At 43.4% G+C, this 16,776-nt stretch overlaps 1 protein-coding gene across 4 annotated transcripts in view; it reads left to right on the forward strand.

Annotated features, from left to right (window-relative positions):
* The first annotated feature begins 1,504 nt into the window (after positions 1-1,504).
* Positions 1,505-16,776, forward strand: part of IFNAR2 (interferon alpha and beta receptor subunit 2) — a 35,880-nt gene continuing 20,608 nt past the window's right edge. The window contains exons 1-3 of one of the 4 annotated variants that reach the window (XM_036880305.2): positions 1,505-2,122; positions 15,095-15,181; positions 16,238-16,279. In XM_036880305.2, the coding sequence (XP_036736200.2) occupies positions 15,127-15,181; positions 16,238-16,279 (97 nt within the window). In that variant the 5' untranslated portion in view covers positions 1,505-2,122; positions 15,095-15,126. The remainder of the gene's footprint in view (positions 2,123-15,094; positions 15,182-16,237; positions 16,280-16,776) is intronic. The other 3 variants (XM_036880304.2, XM_036880302.2, XM_036880303.2) reach the window with 3 other exon arrangements.

Genomic DNA, 16,776 nt, shown 5'->3' on the forward strand with positions numbered 1-16,776 from the left:
GCTGTCTCACTGCTCCTGAGCTAGGCCAGATTAGGCTCTGGAAAACTGATTCCCCTTGAAGGCAGGCTTTTGTTACAGCACACTCTGGTTTTATTTCAAAATGATTCTTTTCCCTTCCCCTGGTCAAACAGTGGGATGGCTTCTCTGGTTTCACCATGAGAACCAGGTGAGGCACCTGTGGGTGATGCTCAAGAAAGTAAAAGGGCCCTACCAAGACTGAGCCACTGGTTTTTAATTCTCAAGCTAGTCCATGCTCAGCCTCCAGCATTAGCCAAGTACAGCTTAAGTTTTCCCATGTCTTTAGAGCCTTCTACTCCCTGTACACTGATTATCTGCATTTGCCTGTCTCTCCAGTATTGGAGTCTGCAGTTCACCCTGTGACCTCAATTCACTGATGGATCTAAGAGTTATGAATTTTTAGTTGTGAGATGTGGAGTGACAATTCCTAAGCTTTTTACATCTTGGAGCAGACCTCATTTGCTTTAAGAATCTTTTTCCTGATTATACAAGTAAAATATTTACTTAGAAAATTTGGAAAGCAAAAAGAAGAAAATAAAAGTCATCTATAATCACCCAGCCTCATAGTTGACATTTTATGTTAAAGTTGACCCTTGAACACCTTGAACAAACGTGGATGTTTTTCAATAAATATATTGGAAAATTTTTTGGAGATTTGTGACAATTTGAAAAAACATTTTATTTTCCCTATCTAACTTTATTGTAAACACAGTGTATAATACATATAAAATACAAAATATGAATAAATTGACTCTTTATGTGATTGGTAAGGCTTCCAGTAAACAGTAAGCTATTAGTAGTTAAGCTGTGGAGGTGTTAAAAGTTAACACACACAATTTTCAACTCCGAGGGGGTCAGCACCCTGAAACTCCTTATTGTTCAAGGGTCCAGTGTATTTCTATTTTATTAGAACTTATTTTTATGTAAAAGGGTGCATGCCATACGTGGAGTTTTGTATTGGCTATCCCCTACGGTCAGAGACGATTTCTGCAGCTTTTCTAAAACTGCTGCTGAAAATACTGCCAATGTTGAATGTCTTTTGTGAGGACAGGACTCCACCGTAAGTTCCCTGTAAGCCTAAGGGGATAATGGGAATTCTGCTCTTCTTGAAGACTGAGGATAATGTAAAGCAGACTGACCTCATCTTGTGACCACTTCTGTGTCTATCATTAAGTGTTGATTTGATGGAGGAAAATGTTCCCTTTTTTTCTGCAAAAAGTTCAAACATCCTCCTTTCCCTCAGAAGCTAGAAAGCTCAAAGTGAGACTGAATACTCAGTTACACTAATCTAGGTGATTAGTGCATTTCTCCCCCTTCTCCTTCAAAAGGATTTTAACATTTCCATGTTAGCAGCTTTATGTTACAAATATACGTACATTATCCTGAAAGCTACCTCACATTGTATTTTTGGAAACGGACAGGACATAAATAATAGGTTAAAAAAATAATAATGAGGGAGCGCTCTTTCTTCTCTACCTACCCTAAACACGTTGATCAGAGGGCGACTGGAAGAGGAGGGGCGTGGAGGAAAGGCCGACAGAGAAGGGGAGGAAACCAGTAATTCCAATACTTGCAAAGGCCTGCTTGGGCCTGGAACCATACCAAGCCTGCACAACTCAATGGTAGCTATTTCTCTCCGTTTTATTGATAGGAGCTGTTTACAGAATTAGTAAGTGGGAGAGCCAAGAGAGAACCCATTCACTCTTTCATTCATTCAACACACTCATTAAGCGAAAATGACGTGCTAGGCGCTGTGCTAAGTGTCAGGCGCTCGCCTAGCCCCAGAGTAACCAGCCAGCCAGACTCCCTCACCCCTGCCCCGAAGGAGCTGAAGGTGGGTGGGGGCAAAGGGCCGACCCGGGGACGTCAGGAAGTCGCAGGGTCTGGTGTCCCCGCCCCCGGCCCGCCCCGCCTCGAAGGAGGAACCCCGCGCGCCGAGCCTATGGCTCGGCGGAGTCTGCGGGCCGCCGCCGCCCCCAGGGCCCGCCGCGCGCGTCCTGTCGCGGCGCCCATCACGGGAGCGGAGGGCGGGCGGCGAAGGCCGGCTCCAGGGGCTGCGGCCGAGGCTGGCCTCCCAGCGGAGCGGTGACACGCGCCTGCCGAGGTACCGAAGGGCGGTGTACGGGGCGGGGGAACGGGGCCGGGGAGGACCCGCGAGGGCGCGCGCCGCCTCCCGAAAGCCCCTGGCGGCCGCGCTCCCGGCCCGCACCCCTCCCCCGCCGCCTGCCCAGCGCTCCGCTCCGCGCCCCCTCCCGGGTCGTTTGGGGGCGTCAGCTGACCGTGCCCTGTGGCCACCCCGCGGCCCAGCCCCTCGCGCCCCGCCAGGGATGCCGAGGATCCCCGGCTCTGCCGCCGCGGGACGTGAGCCGTCGTGAAGTCCGAAGGTTAAATTACTCAAGATCCGCTCTGCCTGGCGAAACTGGGCGAGCGGCCCGGGTCCGCCGTTCGGGGTGTTGCTCGGCGAGAGCACTGGAACTCACCATCCTTTGTTCCCGGGCGGGAGAGGCCTGCGTCTTTCCAGATCCTTCGCGTGGGAGCTGGAGGGAGGAGAGCGCAAGGACAGGAGCGGCCCCTCCAGATTCGGCAGGGGAGCGGGCGCTGGCGTCGAGTCCCCCCAAGTCAGCCAGTTCAGCCCGCTTGTGTGGCTAGCGAGGGCATTACTGAAAAGCTATAGATATCCCTCCCCCTTTTTTCTTTTAGTGTTTGTTTCATTTCCTTGCTTTTGTTTGGCAAATGGCTCAAATGTGCTTGAGGGTCAGCTCTGAGCTGGACGAGTTCCGGGAGTGGGAGGCCGGCCCCGAGACTCCTGGAGTACCCCGTCTCCGCCCCCCGGCCCTGCTAATTGACTCCGGGGCTGAGAGCCGCAGGCTGACACCAGCCCCACATCCTGGCAGGGTGTTTGGGTACCTGCCCCTCCGCACCCACCTGCTGTTCAGGCTCCAGGGAGAAAAGGGGTGGAGCCGGGGGCGTTACCAAAATCTGCTCTACAGTAATTGAGGTGTGAGCATCTTACCGTTGATAAAGTTTGACCTGTTTACGGAAATAGCTTGAATTTTTAAGTGCTGTAGTTCACAAGTTGTTTTTCAATTTTCGATCATCAAAAATCTGCATGGCTCTTTTTTTCTTACCAACATTTCTCTAAAGTTTCTCATGTATTTATTAAAAGTTAAAGAAGATCTGCTTGTAATCTGGTCTAAGCAAAGCAAAGCAAAACAAAACAACGAAGAGAAAAACCATAGCCCCAGAGGTACTTTCTTCAGCCCCTCCCACATGCATACACAGAGCTGTATTGGACTCATTTTTCTGTTACTTCTGTAAACCTTTGAACTATTGAAGAGTCAATGGCATATATATCCTTTGACTATCAGTCATCATATTTTATCAAAACTGCAATGCCATTGAGTATAAAATGCACCTTTATTTTATGTCACTAAGAAAAAACACTGTCAGTTACACTGCTATGCCAGGGCAGGAGGCACTCTCGTTTCAGAGATGTTCAAATGTAAGATGTGCATTATATAATTTGTGAAATATAATTTGAGCTGGAGCAGAACTTGGCTGTACTTTTCTCTGTGGACTTGTCAGTCCTGAGAATGGAACTCATCAAATTCAATTCAGGAAGAATAAAAGAAAAGTAGTTAGTTGGGAGAGCAAGTTGGCTGAAGTAAGAGCAATTACAAGTAGAGAAAATTGAAAATAATAGAGGGAAAAAAAGATGTAGGATGGGGAGTGATTCAGAGCCACTGAACATTTTCTCTGGAGCCAACAGGAAAATGAGTTAAGTTTCCCCACAAGCCAGGGTTTGCAAACTGGTATGTGGGGGGTCATGCTTACTGGTCTTGTTTTAATTCTGAGATTTGTAGGAATATATTTAAAATTTGAGTGTGCCCAAACAGCAGAAATTATACAGAAATCTTGAAAATGCTTTCTTAGAAAGAGGAAAGAAGAAAACTTGAGTCTCAGCATATTTCACTTTTTCCTTTTCTGACAAAAAAAAGCACTGGGCTTTTCACTCTGGTCAGAGGCAAGTGAGTGGAGCAAAGTCAGCCTGGCTGAGGGGGGCAGAGAAAGCCAGCACCAGGGTGAGAGAGCCACCCAAAGGCTCTCCCCCAGAGGCAGGCACCCCACGCACAGGACACTTAACACGCCCAGGTATCCTGTCAGACTGCATTCCTTTGACTGGGCTCCCTCATCCCAGCACCAATCCTTTGTTCTAGAGAAACTGCCCAGTCTTTGCAGAACAAACTGCAATTAGGGTCAGTTATAAAAAGGAGGTCAAGATTTCATGCCACTGTATCAGTAACAGGTGACAGCCATCCAAGACGAACAGAAAAAAAGGAAAGAAAGAACAGAGCTTACAAAGAGTTTTGCTAAAAAGAAAATGCTACTCTTGGAACAGAAGGAAATTCCCTGTAATAAATAGCCTTATAGCTTACCACAACGTGACCACAATATGAATTCAATAAAATAAACTCAATGTTGAGAACATTTTTAAATCAAGATAAAAAAGGAGAATGTGGATTTAAGGGAATAAATTGAAAACCATAGACACATAATTATAGGAGAAAGAAAAAAAAAGAACAAAATAGATCCTGAACATTTTAATACACAAAAGGCGTAATTTAAGCCCAGTGAATGCAGATGAAGAGGGGCCAAGATTAATTACAAAGAATCTGATGTGGAAGACAAAGCACAGGAAGCATGAGGATAATTGAGATTCCTGGTGTAGAAAAACCAACAAATAGGTCAGAAAATGCAAATAAAAACGGTGAAAAATTCTATTGAAATGAAGAAGAAATGGTCAAAAAACACGCCATTTTCTAGGAAATTCACCTTTGGGAATACTCAGCACCAAGCTATCTTCAATTATTTAAATTTAAAGAAAAAGAATTTAGGAACCCAAGAAGAAAACATAAGGTGAAAAACAAGTCAAGCTGGCCTCAGACTTCTCCAGTGTCAGGCTAGCTGCCGGAATGTGAGGGCGCTGAGGGAAAAAGTTCTAGGAAATGAACTTTCCCAAGATGGTATTTCAGCCAGCTAAGATGCCATTCACATTGAAAGTCAATAGGCCTTCTCATATATGAAAGAACAAAGGGAATTCAGCACCACGAGCCCTTTTTGGGGGGGGGGGGAAGCAAAAAACTACTGGATGACAAAATCCTGCAAATAGCATATCAAGAGAGAACTCAGAAAAAAGAACACAGGCATGGAGAACACATGATACAAAAGACTGTTGGTGTTTATTATTTAAATGTAGCGTTAGTGCAATACATCTTTGGAAGTTGTAGGTAGAATCAATGTGATTTGGTACATAAATCGAGGCACACACACTCCCAAGAACAATAAAGCAAAAAAAAAAAAACCTAAATGGGGAGGAAGATGGAAGAAAAATCAACCCTAAACTTCTCATCATTGAAAATATGGATCAATAAATATGGTTTAAAATTGAAAGGTGCTGTGAACATAAATACTCTAACTTTGTGATACCTCTCTATCCTTTTTCTTTAAACCTTAGGTGTTTTAGGCAGTTACCCTTTTTTATGGAGAAAAATTAATTTCAACAGTTCCTTTAGCCTTTGCTTCAGTTTTTTTCCAAGTATATTCAATATAGACAGAAAGACTGTGTGTGTGGATGTGTGGGTGTTTGTGCACAGAAAGATCTCCAGGATTATATTCACCTTATGTTGATGATAGAATTATCTGGATGCTGGGTCTTGCACTTGTATACTTTTTTATTTTTTAAATGAGCACATAGGAGAATTAGTGCAGAAACAAGAAATTTGAAATATATCCTAGAAACAAATATGCCAACCTGTTACCAATGGTTGTTACTAACACAATGGCAGAAATAAGGATGATTGTTACTTTCTTCTTTGTACTTTTTTTAATTTCCAAGAAAAAATTATGAATTTTATTTGTGTAGTCTTCTGAATCTGGTTCATCCATTACTCAGGGACTACCAGTGATATGCCAGGCATCAGGCTAAACTGGATGGAAGAAAAGACAGTTATGCTCACTACATGGAGACTGGGAGGCAGCAAGTTCCTTGAAGGTGGTCTGTCTCTCAGTCTGTCTAGTCGAAACTGGAATTCACATTAGAATCCGGTCCCCTGAGTAGTACCCCTTTGAGCTGGGCCTTGAAAATTGATAGTATCTGTTCTGGTATCAGTGGCAAGGTTTGCTCCCAGGGAGGAATGGAGAGAGCCAGACAGGGCATGACGTGTGGCCTGGAACTTGGCACTTGTATGGGACAGTAACTCCAGGGAAAATTAGGAATGTCGAGGACAGCCTTGAAATGAAGCAAAGGTGCTTGGCGCCTTGGCAGGCAACAGTAAGCTCCAGACAGGGCTGGCTACAGAATTTGCAGGGCCCAGGGCAAAATCTAAGTGTAGGGCCCACTTGTTTACAAAGCAGGTAAAAAGTACCACTGGAGGAACTAAAATATACAGCTTTTTCTTTTCTTCCATGGTCTCTTTCTCTCAACCTGTCATTTTTATTGTTGCAGTTTAATGTCGTTGTAACTAAAAAAAAAAAATTTGATTACTAGCATGAATGTCACTATTCTTTTTTTTTTTGGTATCATTAATCTGCAATTACATGAGCAACATTATGTTTACTAGACTCCCCCCATCATCAAGTCCCCCCCACATACCCCATTACAGTCACTGTCCATCAACGTAGTAAGATGCTATAGGATCACTACTTGTCTTCTCTGTGTAGTACAGCTTTCCCTGTGCCCCCACTACATTATGTCTACTAATACTAATGCCCCCTTTTTTCCCCATATCCCTCCCTTCCCACCCATCCTCCCCAGTCCCTTTCCCTTTGGCAACTGTTAGTCCATTCTTGGGTTCTGTGATTCTGCTGCTGTTTTGTTCCTTCAGTTTTTCCTTTGTTCTTATGCTCCACATATGAGTGAAATCATTTGATACTTGTCTTTTTCCACCTGGCTTATTTCACTGAGCATAATACCCTCTAGCTCCATCCATGTTGTTGCAAATGGTAGAATTTGTTTTCTTTTTATGGCTGAATAATATTCTGTTGTGTATATGTACCACATCTTCTTTATCCATTCATCTACTGATGGACACTTAGGTTGCTTCCATGTCTTAGCTATTGTAAATAGTGCTGGGATAAACATAGGGGTGCATCTGTCTTTTTCAAACTGGGCTGCTGCATTCTTAGGGTAAATTCCTAGAAGTGGAATTCCTGGGTCAAATGGTATTTCTATTTTGAGTTTTTTGAGGAACCTCCATACTGCTTTCCACAATGGTTGAACTAATTTACATTCCCACCAGCAGTGTAGGAGGGTTCCCCATTCTCCACATCCTTGCCAACATTTGTTGTTGCTTGTCTTTTGGATGGTGGCCAGCCTAACTGGTGTGAGGTGATATCTCATTGTGGTTTTAATTTGCATCTCTCTTATGATTAGTGATGTGGAGCATCTTTTCATGTGTCTGTTGGCCATCTGAATTTCTTCCTTGGAGAAGTGTCTGTTCAGATCCTCTACCCATTTTTTAATTGGATTATTTGCTTTTTGTTTGTTGAGGTGTGTGAGCTCTTTTGGATGGCAACCCTTTATCAAATATATCATTTATGAATATATTCTCCCATACTGTAGGATGCCTTTTTGTTCTATTGATGGTGTCCTTTGCTGTACAGAAGCTTTTCCGCTTGATATAGTCCCATTTGTTCATTTCTCCTTTGTTTCCCTTGCCCGGGGAGATATGTTCATGAAGAAGTTGCTCATATTTATGTCCAAGAGATTTTTGCATATGTTTTTTTCTGAGAGTTTTATGGTTTCGTAACTTACATTCAGGTCTTTGATCCATTTGAATTTACTTTTGTATATGGTGTTAGACAATGATCCAGTTTCATTTTCTTACATGTAACTGTCCAGTTTTGCCAACACCGACTGTTGAAGAGGCTGTCATTTCCCCATTGTATACCCATGGCTCCTTTATCATATGTTAATTGACCGTATATGTTTGGGTTAATATCTGGACTCTATTCTGTTCCACTGGTCTGTGGCTCTGTTCTTGTGCCAGTACCAAATTGTCTTGATTACTGTGGCTTTGTAGTAGGGCTTAAAGTTGGGAAGCGAGATTCTCCCTGCTTTATTCCTCCTTCTCAGGATTGCTTTGGCTATTCGGGGTCTTTTGTGGTTCCATATGAATTTTAGAACTATTTGTTCCAGTTTGTTGAAGAATGCTGTTGGTATTTTGGTAGGGATTGCATTGAATCTGTAGATTGCTTTAGGTAGGATGGCCATTTTGACAATATTAATTACTCCTAGTCAAGAGCATGGGATGAGTTTCCATTTGTTAGTGTCCTCTTTAATTTCTCTTAAGAGTATCTTGTAGTTTTCAGGGTATAGATCTTTCACTTCCTTGGTTAGGTTTATTCCTAGGTATTTTATTCTTTTTGATACATTTGTGAATGGAATTGTTTTCCTGATTTCTCCTTCTGCTAGTTCATCATTAGTATATAGGAAAGCAACAGATTTCTGTGCATTAATTTTGTATACTGCAACTTTGTAAAATTCAGATATTCTAGTAGTTTTAGAGTGGAATCTTTAGGGTTTTTTATGTACAATATCTTGTTACCTGCAAATAGTGACAGTTTGACTTCTTCTTTACCAATCCGGATGCCTTGTATTTCTTTGTTTTGTCTGATTGCCGTGGCTAAGACCTCCAGTATTATGTTGAATAACAGTAGGGAGAGTGGGCATCCCTGTCTTGTTCCCAATCTTAGATGAAAAGCTTTCAGCTTCTTGCTATTAAGTATGATGTTGTCTGTGGGTTTGTCATATATGGCCCTTATTATGTTGAGGTATTTGCCCTCTATACCCATTTTGTTGAGAGTTTTTATCATGAATGGATGTTGAATTTTGTCGAATGCTTTTTGAGCGCCTATGGAGATGATGATGTGGTTTTTGTCCTCCTTTTCGTTGATGTGGTGGATGATGTTGATGGATTTTCGAATGTTGTACCATCCTTGCATCCCTGAGATGAATCCCACTTGGTCATGGTGTATGATCCTCTTGATGTATTTTTGAATTCAGTTTGCTAATATTTTGTTGAGTATTTTTGGATCTATGTTCATCAGGGATATTGGGCTGTAGCTTTCTTTTTTTGGGGTGTCTTTGCCTGGTTTTGGTATTAGGTTGATGCTGGCTTCATAGAATGAGTTTGGAAGTATTCCCTCCTCTTCTATTTTTTGGAAAACTTTGAGGAGAATGGGTATTATGTCTTCTCTATATGTCTGACAAAATTCAGCGGTGACTCCATCTGGTCCAGGGATTTTGTTCTTGGGTAGTTTTTGATTACTGATTCAATTTCATTGCTGATAATTGGTCTGTTTAGATTTTCTGTTTCTTCTTTGGTCAGTCTTGGAAGATTGCATTTTTCTGGGAAGTTGTCCATTTCTTCTTGGTTATCCAGTTTGTTAGCATATAGATTTTCATAGTATTCTCTAATAATTGTTTGTATTTCTGTGGGGTCCGTTGTGATTTTCCCTTTCTCATTTCTGATTCTGTTTATGTGTGTAGATTCTCTTTTTCTCTTAATAAGTCTGACTAGGGGCTTATCTATTTTGTTATTTTCTCAAAGAACCAGCTCTTGGTTTCATTGATTTTTTTCTATTGTTTTATTCTTCTCAATTTTATTTATTTATTCTCTAATCTTTATTATGTCCCTCCTTCTGCTGACTTTGGGCCTCATTTGTTCTTCTTTTTCCAGTTTCAATAATTGTGACTTTAGACTATTCCTTTGGGATTGTTCTTCCTTTTAATAGGCCTGGATTGCTATATACTTTCCTCTTAGAACTGCCTTCGCTGTGTCCCACAGAAGTTGGGGCTTTGTGCAGTTGTTGTCATTTGTCTCCATATATTACTTGATCTCTGTTTTAATTTGGTCACGGATCCATTCATTATTTAGGAGCATGTTGTTAAGCCTCCGTGTGTTCGTGAGCCTTTTTGTTTTCTTTGTACAATTTATTTCTACTTTTATACCTTTGTGATCTGAGAAGTTGGTTGGTAGAATTTCAGTCTTTTTTAATTTACTGAGGCTCTTTTTGTGGCCTGGTATGTCTTCTATTCTGGAAAATGTTCCATGTGCACTTGAGAAGAATGTGTATCCTGCTGCTTTTGGGTGTAGGGTTCTGTAGATGTCTGTTAGGTCCATCTGTTCTAGTGTGTTGTTCAGTGCCTCTGTGTCCTTACTTATTTTCTGTCTGGTGGATCTGTTCTTTGGAGTGAGTGGTGTGCTGAAGTCTCCTAGAATGAATGCATTGCATTCTATTTCCTCCTTTAATTCTGTTAATATTTGTTTCACATATGTCGGTGCTCCTGTGTTGGATGCATATACATTTATAATGGTTATATCCTCTTATTGGACTGTCCCCTTTGTCATTATGTAATGTCCTTTTTTATCTCTTGTTACTTTCTTTGTTTTGAAGTCTATTTTGTCGGATACAAGTACTGCAATACCTACTTTTTTATCCCTATTGTTTGCATAAAGTATCTTTTTCCATCCCTTCACTTTTAGTCTGTGTATGTCTTTGGGTTTGAGGTGAGTCTCTTGTAAGCTGCATACAGATGGGTCTTGGTTTTTTTTCTATTCTATTACTCTGTGTCTTTTGATTGGTGTATTCAGTCCATTTACATTTACGGTGATTATCGAAAGATATGTACTTATTGCCATTGCAGGCTTTGGATTCGTGGTTACCAAATGTTCAAGGGTACCTTCTTTATTATCTATCCATCTAACTTAACTCTCTTATTAAACTATTATAAACAGTGTGATGATTCTTTATTTCTCTCCCTTCTTATTCTTCCTCCTCCATTCTTTATATGCTAGGTGTTGTATTCTGTACCCTTTTGTGTTTTCCTCAACTGCTGTTGTGGATAGTTGATTTTATTTTTTGCCTTTAGTTAGTATTTGGTTAGTCTGCTTTCTTTGCCGTGATGTTATTTTCTCTGGTAACATCTATTTAGCCTTAGGAGTACTTCCATCTAGAGCATTTCCTTCAACATACCCTGTAGAGGTGGTTTGTGGGAGGCAAATTCCCTCAACTTTTGCTTATCTGGGAATTGTTTAATCCCTCCTTCAAATTTAAATGATAATCTTGCTGGATACAGTATTCTTGGTTCAAGGCCCTTCTGTTTCATTGCATTAAATATATCATGCCATTCTCTTCTGGCCTGGAAGGTTTCTATTAAGAAGTCTGATGATAGCCTTATAGGTTTTCCTCTGTAGGTGATCTTTTTTCTCTCTCTGGCTTTCTTTAATACGTTGTCCTTGTCTTTGATCTTTGCCATTTTAATTTTTATATGTCTTGGTGTTGTCCTCCTTGCATCCTTTTTGTTAGGAGATCTGTGGGCTTCCATGGTCTGAGAGACTATTTCCTCCCTCAGCTTGGGGAAGTTGTCATCAATTATTTCTTCAAAGACACTTTCTATCCATTTTTCTCTCTCCTCTTCTTCTGGTACCCTTATAGTGCAAATATTGTTCCATTTGGATTGGTCACACAGTTCTCTTAATATTCTTTCATTCCTGGAGATCCTTTTATCTCTCTCTGCCTCAGCTTCTCTGTATTCCTGTTCTCTGATTTCTATACCATTAACAGTCTCTTGCACCTCATCTAGTCTGCTCTTAAGTCCTTCCAGAGATTGTTTCGTTTCTGTTATCTCCCTCCAGAATTCATCCCTTAGCTCTTGCGTATTTCTTTGCAGCTCCATCAGCATGGTTATGACCTTTATTTTGAATTCTTTCAGGAAGATTGGTTATATCTATCTCCCCAGGCCCTCTCTCTGGGGTTGTCTGAGTGATTCTTGACTGGACCAGATTCTTCTGCCTTTTCATTGCAGTAGAGGTGGTTGTAGGCAGGTGGCATGTGTGTCAGCTGGGAGAACAAAGTCCCTCCCTGCTTGCTGGTCGCCTTGCCCTTCTCCACTGCCTGTGTAGGTTCCCTGCACAACGGGAGCAGTCTCTGGGATAATCTCCTAAGCTGCCGTGGGTGGGGCAGCCCTCGGGATAGCCCAGAGCCTTGCAGGTAGTGGCAGCTGTATAGGGTGTGTTCTCCTGCAAGAACAGTGCCCCTTCGTGCCTTCCGGACCTTGCTTCGGCTTCCTCCGTCTGTGCCAGGCAGCTGCACGCCAGTGGCAGCCTCCGGGTGTGTCCCAGGTAGCTGCACGCTGGGGGGAAACTCTGGGTGATCGCTGTGGGTGGGGCCGCTCTCCAGCTGCTCCGCCACTGTGGCAGGTTAGCCAGTTTGCTTGCAGTGCCAGCAGGGGGCATGAATGGCAGGCTGCTTATCGCCGTGAGGGGCTTCGGTGCTGCTTTACCCAGGGGGTTAGGGGGCCTGAAGTTCCTCAAAATTCCCAGCCTGCTGGGCTGAGTGTGCTGGGACGATTTTGTTCAGTTGTTGAGCCCTTGCCTCTTTAAGACTTTTAAAAAGTGCCCGCTTTTATTTTGTCCCATGGGAGCCGGCTGTGGGGACCTGCTCGCAGTCTCTGTCTCGGACCCTGCCCTTCCATTTCTCTAATATCCAGCACACCATGCAATGTGTGTCTGTGGTCCCGTGCAGATTACTAGGGCTGGTTGTTTAGCAGTCCCACACTTCCACTCCCTCCCCATTCCAACTCCTCTCCTCCCGCTGGTGACGCTGGGGTGGGGGGAGTGCTCAGGTCCCGCCGGGTTGCGACTTTGTATCTTACCCCCTTGGTGAGATGCTGAGTTCTCACAGATGTAGATGTAGCCTTACTGTTGTGCTGTATCTTCTCATCTCTCTTTTAGGAATAGTTGTATTTGTTGTATTTTCAAAAATATATATGGCTTTGGGAGGAGATTTCTATTGCCCTGCTCACACCACCATCTTGAGCCCTCCTTCTTTCCACTATTCTACTTTATATTGTGCAAAGCTGGATCTAAATGCAAAGATAAGAGCATTTTGTACCTATGGGGAATCACCGGTTTACACAATTGGTATTTCATAGTGCTTTGAATACATTTCTGGGGGGCTTCCTACTAGCCAAAAGAAGCAAACTCAAGCCAGACTTGGAAGAAGAGAGAGTTCCCCTAGGCACCCAGCCAGCCAGAGGAGCACACCTCATTCACCAGGATACACTCAGGGCCAGGGAAGTTGCCCTGGGACCCCCTGCCCTGATCTCTGGGCTCATGCACTTGGGCCTGACGGATGCTGGGATCCCCCTCCTGCTAGCCACCCCACACTCTAGCCTGGAATGGGCTCTGGGGAAGTTGAGCTCTGAGTCTTCCCTTCCCAAGGACCTGCCATCCCAGTCCACAGAGTGCTAGCAACATCCAAGCACTTTACACCTGTGCTCCTGGACATGCTGGGTGCCTGGATCAACACTGACTAACTGCCCACCCACTCCAGACAAGCTTCCATCCTGCCTGGCCCCACCGTCCCTGCACACACACCCGGATGGCATCGATGCAACATGGGACTCTCCGACAGTGTGACCCAGCTGCCACTCCACACAAAGGGCATCAGCCGGTCATGGGTGTAGAGACAGAGTCCAGGCCAGGCATGTGCTCCACTGTCTGTCCGACTTCACTAACAAAACACAAGGTCAAAGATAAAATTATTAAGAATTTCAAGACAGCTACAGGAGAGCAATAAACCAAGAGTGGGACCTTTCTGCACACAGGGCCCTGCGAGCTGAAGCTGGCCCTGGCTACCAGATGAGAGTAACAAGAGCTATGCTTTAAGAAGGCTGATCTGTTTGTAGTCAAAGTTTAAAGAAGCTTCATTAACAGTTCCATGCAGGATGCCGCAGCAGGAAATCAGATTTTCCAAGCAAGTTTCTAGTTGCCAGATATCTTGTTGGACGTGGAGTAGTGATCCTCCGGAACAAAGAAAGTGGGGAGGAGGAATTCCCTGGCCCAGAGGAGAGAGACCAGACTTGTAATTGTGTAATTGTGTGTGTCTGAGCTGCCCTCCTGTGCCAGGTCTCTTCCATCTACCCCTCCAGACCCAGCCTCCACCTTTCCCACCCTCTACTCCACCCTAAGACCCTGTGTTATATGGGTATGGCCCCCAGCACCCTTGTTCTATGACTTCTAGTTGGGTTCAGCCAACAAGGAGCCTCAAGTAAGAGAAGGGAGGGAAGACAGTGAGATATTTATCCCCCAGCCACCTCCCTGCACAGGCACCTTAGGGGGCTGTGTGACTTACATGGTGTAAGTGCCCACACAGGATTTCCTCCTTCCAAATTCCAGGGTGGCACCTTCCCTTTGTGCCCAGGATGGTAACAGCCCCCACTCATTGGCTCCAGGTGCTGCACTGTTCCTTGCGGCTGGCCTACTCCTGCTCACAGCTTTGTAAAGAGTCCCTGACTAATATCTTCCTCAAAATGTCCTAACTTGAATGTGCTATTTCCTTCTGGGTCCCTGACCGATGTACCCTTTGGCCTGGCAGTCCTACTTCTGGAAAGTTTTCTTATACTTAGACCTGCATAATTAGAATGACACATGTTCAAGCTAACCCACTACAGAAAAGACTGGAAGCATACTTGAACATCCATCATAGGCACTGATTATATAAATGGTACCAGGTTCACAGAGTAGACTCTGCAGCATTTTTTTTTTTAAAAAGGAAATTCTCTTTGGTGCTGATGTAGAAAGGTCTCCCAAATGTATTTTTAAGTGGAAAAAGCAGGGGTAGTCCAGGGAATGTATATGCTCTCTCTTGTATAAAAAAGGAGGAAGATAAGAATAGATATTTGTTTTTGCTTGTGCATAATGGTGTTTTGAAAGACACACACACAAATAAAAGTGGTTTTCTGAAGGAAGCAAGACTCTTCACTGTTTACTTTTTTGTATGTTTAAAAAAACTGTTACCTGTTCAAAAGTTAAACTTAAAAAATCCCAGAGGCTGAGCTAAGGCTGCCTGTGTCAACAGGGTAAAGGGTCCAGCCCCTAGAAAGGCAGGGGATGTCTGGAACCAGGAATTTCTTCCTGGTCTTCCATTGGCTTGACTTTGCCTATTTTCATCTTTGTCCTTTAATTATATACTTCAGAATTTTAATCATCTAATATTGATTTCTTTTCAGATGTGAAAGTAAAGACTTACACAGTAACAAAGATGCTTGTGAGCCAGAATGCCTCAGCAATTAGACCACGGAATTTGTACGCCATAGGTGAGCATTACTTTCTGTCATAGTTCTCATACGAGCAAGCAGAGAAGTACCATCACTGAGAGAGGCCTTTGGGGGGCAGCGAATTGATTTCCCTGATGAGAGGACCCAGTACGAGCCTGCCCAGTGTCAAGAGCCAATAGAATGTAGATAGGAAGCCTGTGCTGATTCAATATGGGTTTCAGTCCTACTGTGAATTTGGGGAAAACAAACAGGAATAACATAAGACCCAGTGATGATGGGGAATATCCTCCTGTGTCATTTGAAGAGTAATGTCTGTTAATGCCCTCATTCTGACCCAGGGTGCAGTTTATCACTCCAAAAATATATCTGAGAAGTGGCCAAACCCCTGACTCCTGCCTCATTATATCAGAGGTGACTGAAAAGTCACCACTGAAGTTGGGTTTCTGCACTTCATTTATTATCGATTTTTTTCTGTAGTCTTACGTCCATGCCTTTTCAGTGCCCTTTTCTTTTTTATCCTATTTCAGTATCACTGTGTCCTCTGTCCCATAGTTTGTCTGTAGGGGTCCTGTAGGGGTCCGTGAGTGGGACCCTTCTCCCCTGTCACAACTGCCCAGGCACTGGAATGTATCCCATCCCTGGCCTCCACCTACTAAAAATGCCAGTCACCCCACCTCCCCACTCCAGGTCCTTGTGACATTCAGAAAACAAACTGAAAAAAAAACAAATGAGTAGCCCCAATTCCCACCCCAGCATATTCCTCCGCCACCGTGGAATTTATCTTTACCTTCCAAGTGTGTTAACGACAGGTAACTGCTTCTCAGGACACTCCCCCAGCCACCCTGCATCGGAAGGGTCAGCCCCCAAACAGATCTTATTTTGGATCCACTCAGGATGAAATCCTTGGACCACTTGCTGCTAACACCAATATCAACTCTGTTAAGAAACATTTACTTGAGCATTTTTTTTAACACAATAAAATCTCCATCCAAGATAACTACACGTGTGTAGAATACCAGACTTTGGGCAACAACTGTACATTGGGCTGGGAGGGAGGAGTATCCTTTGTCTAACGTCTTTTTCTTCTTCCCTTAGTGTACATCAGCCTCGTGTTTAGTATTTTGCATGCTTTGCCTGGTAAGAGATTTTCTTGGCTTGCTTAGGTGTTACAGAAGGGCCAGAGTGCTGGGGCAACAGCTCAGGAGTCTGAAATGTGGGGAATTTGGTTTCTGATCTCAGATCTGCGGCCCACTTTTTTTGTGTACTCCTTTTTCTCAACATTTTTCTCAAATACTCTCCTTTTCTCTGTAAAAGGAGCCAAGATTAGTCAATTCTGCTTCTCAGATTTGTCTCACAACTGTTGTAAGAAATTAACACTAGAGATAATTTTAAAACCCCTTAAAAGAATATTTGATTTAAAGCCCTTCATAGACGAATAAGGAGACACAGACTATGCCAAACCAGAAATGATCCAGAAATAGTTTCCCTTTAATTGGCTTTCTTCCACCTGTTATCTGGTACCTGGTACCAGACCTAAGAAAATAATGTTTTTAAACTAAACTTCTTGCCTACATACATAAATCTGCCCACAAGACTTGACTGTGCATCAAGTATGTGTCCTTGGGATGAGCACT

The sequence above is a fragment of the Manis pentadactyla genome, chromosome 1 (genome assembly GCF_030020395.1).
Source record: "Manis pentadactyla isolate mManPen7 chromosome 1, mManPen7.hap1, whole genome shotgun sequence".
Classification (NCBI taxonomy): Eukaryota; Metazoa; Chordata; class Mammalia; order Pholidota; family Manidae; genus Manis; species Manis pentadactyla.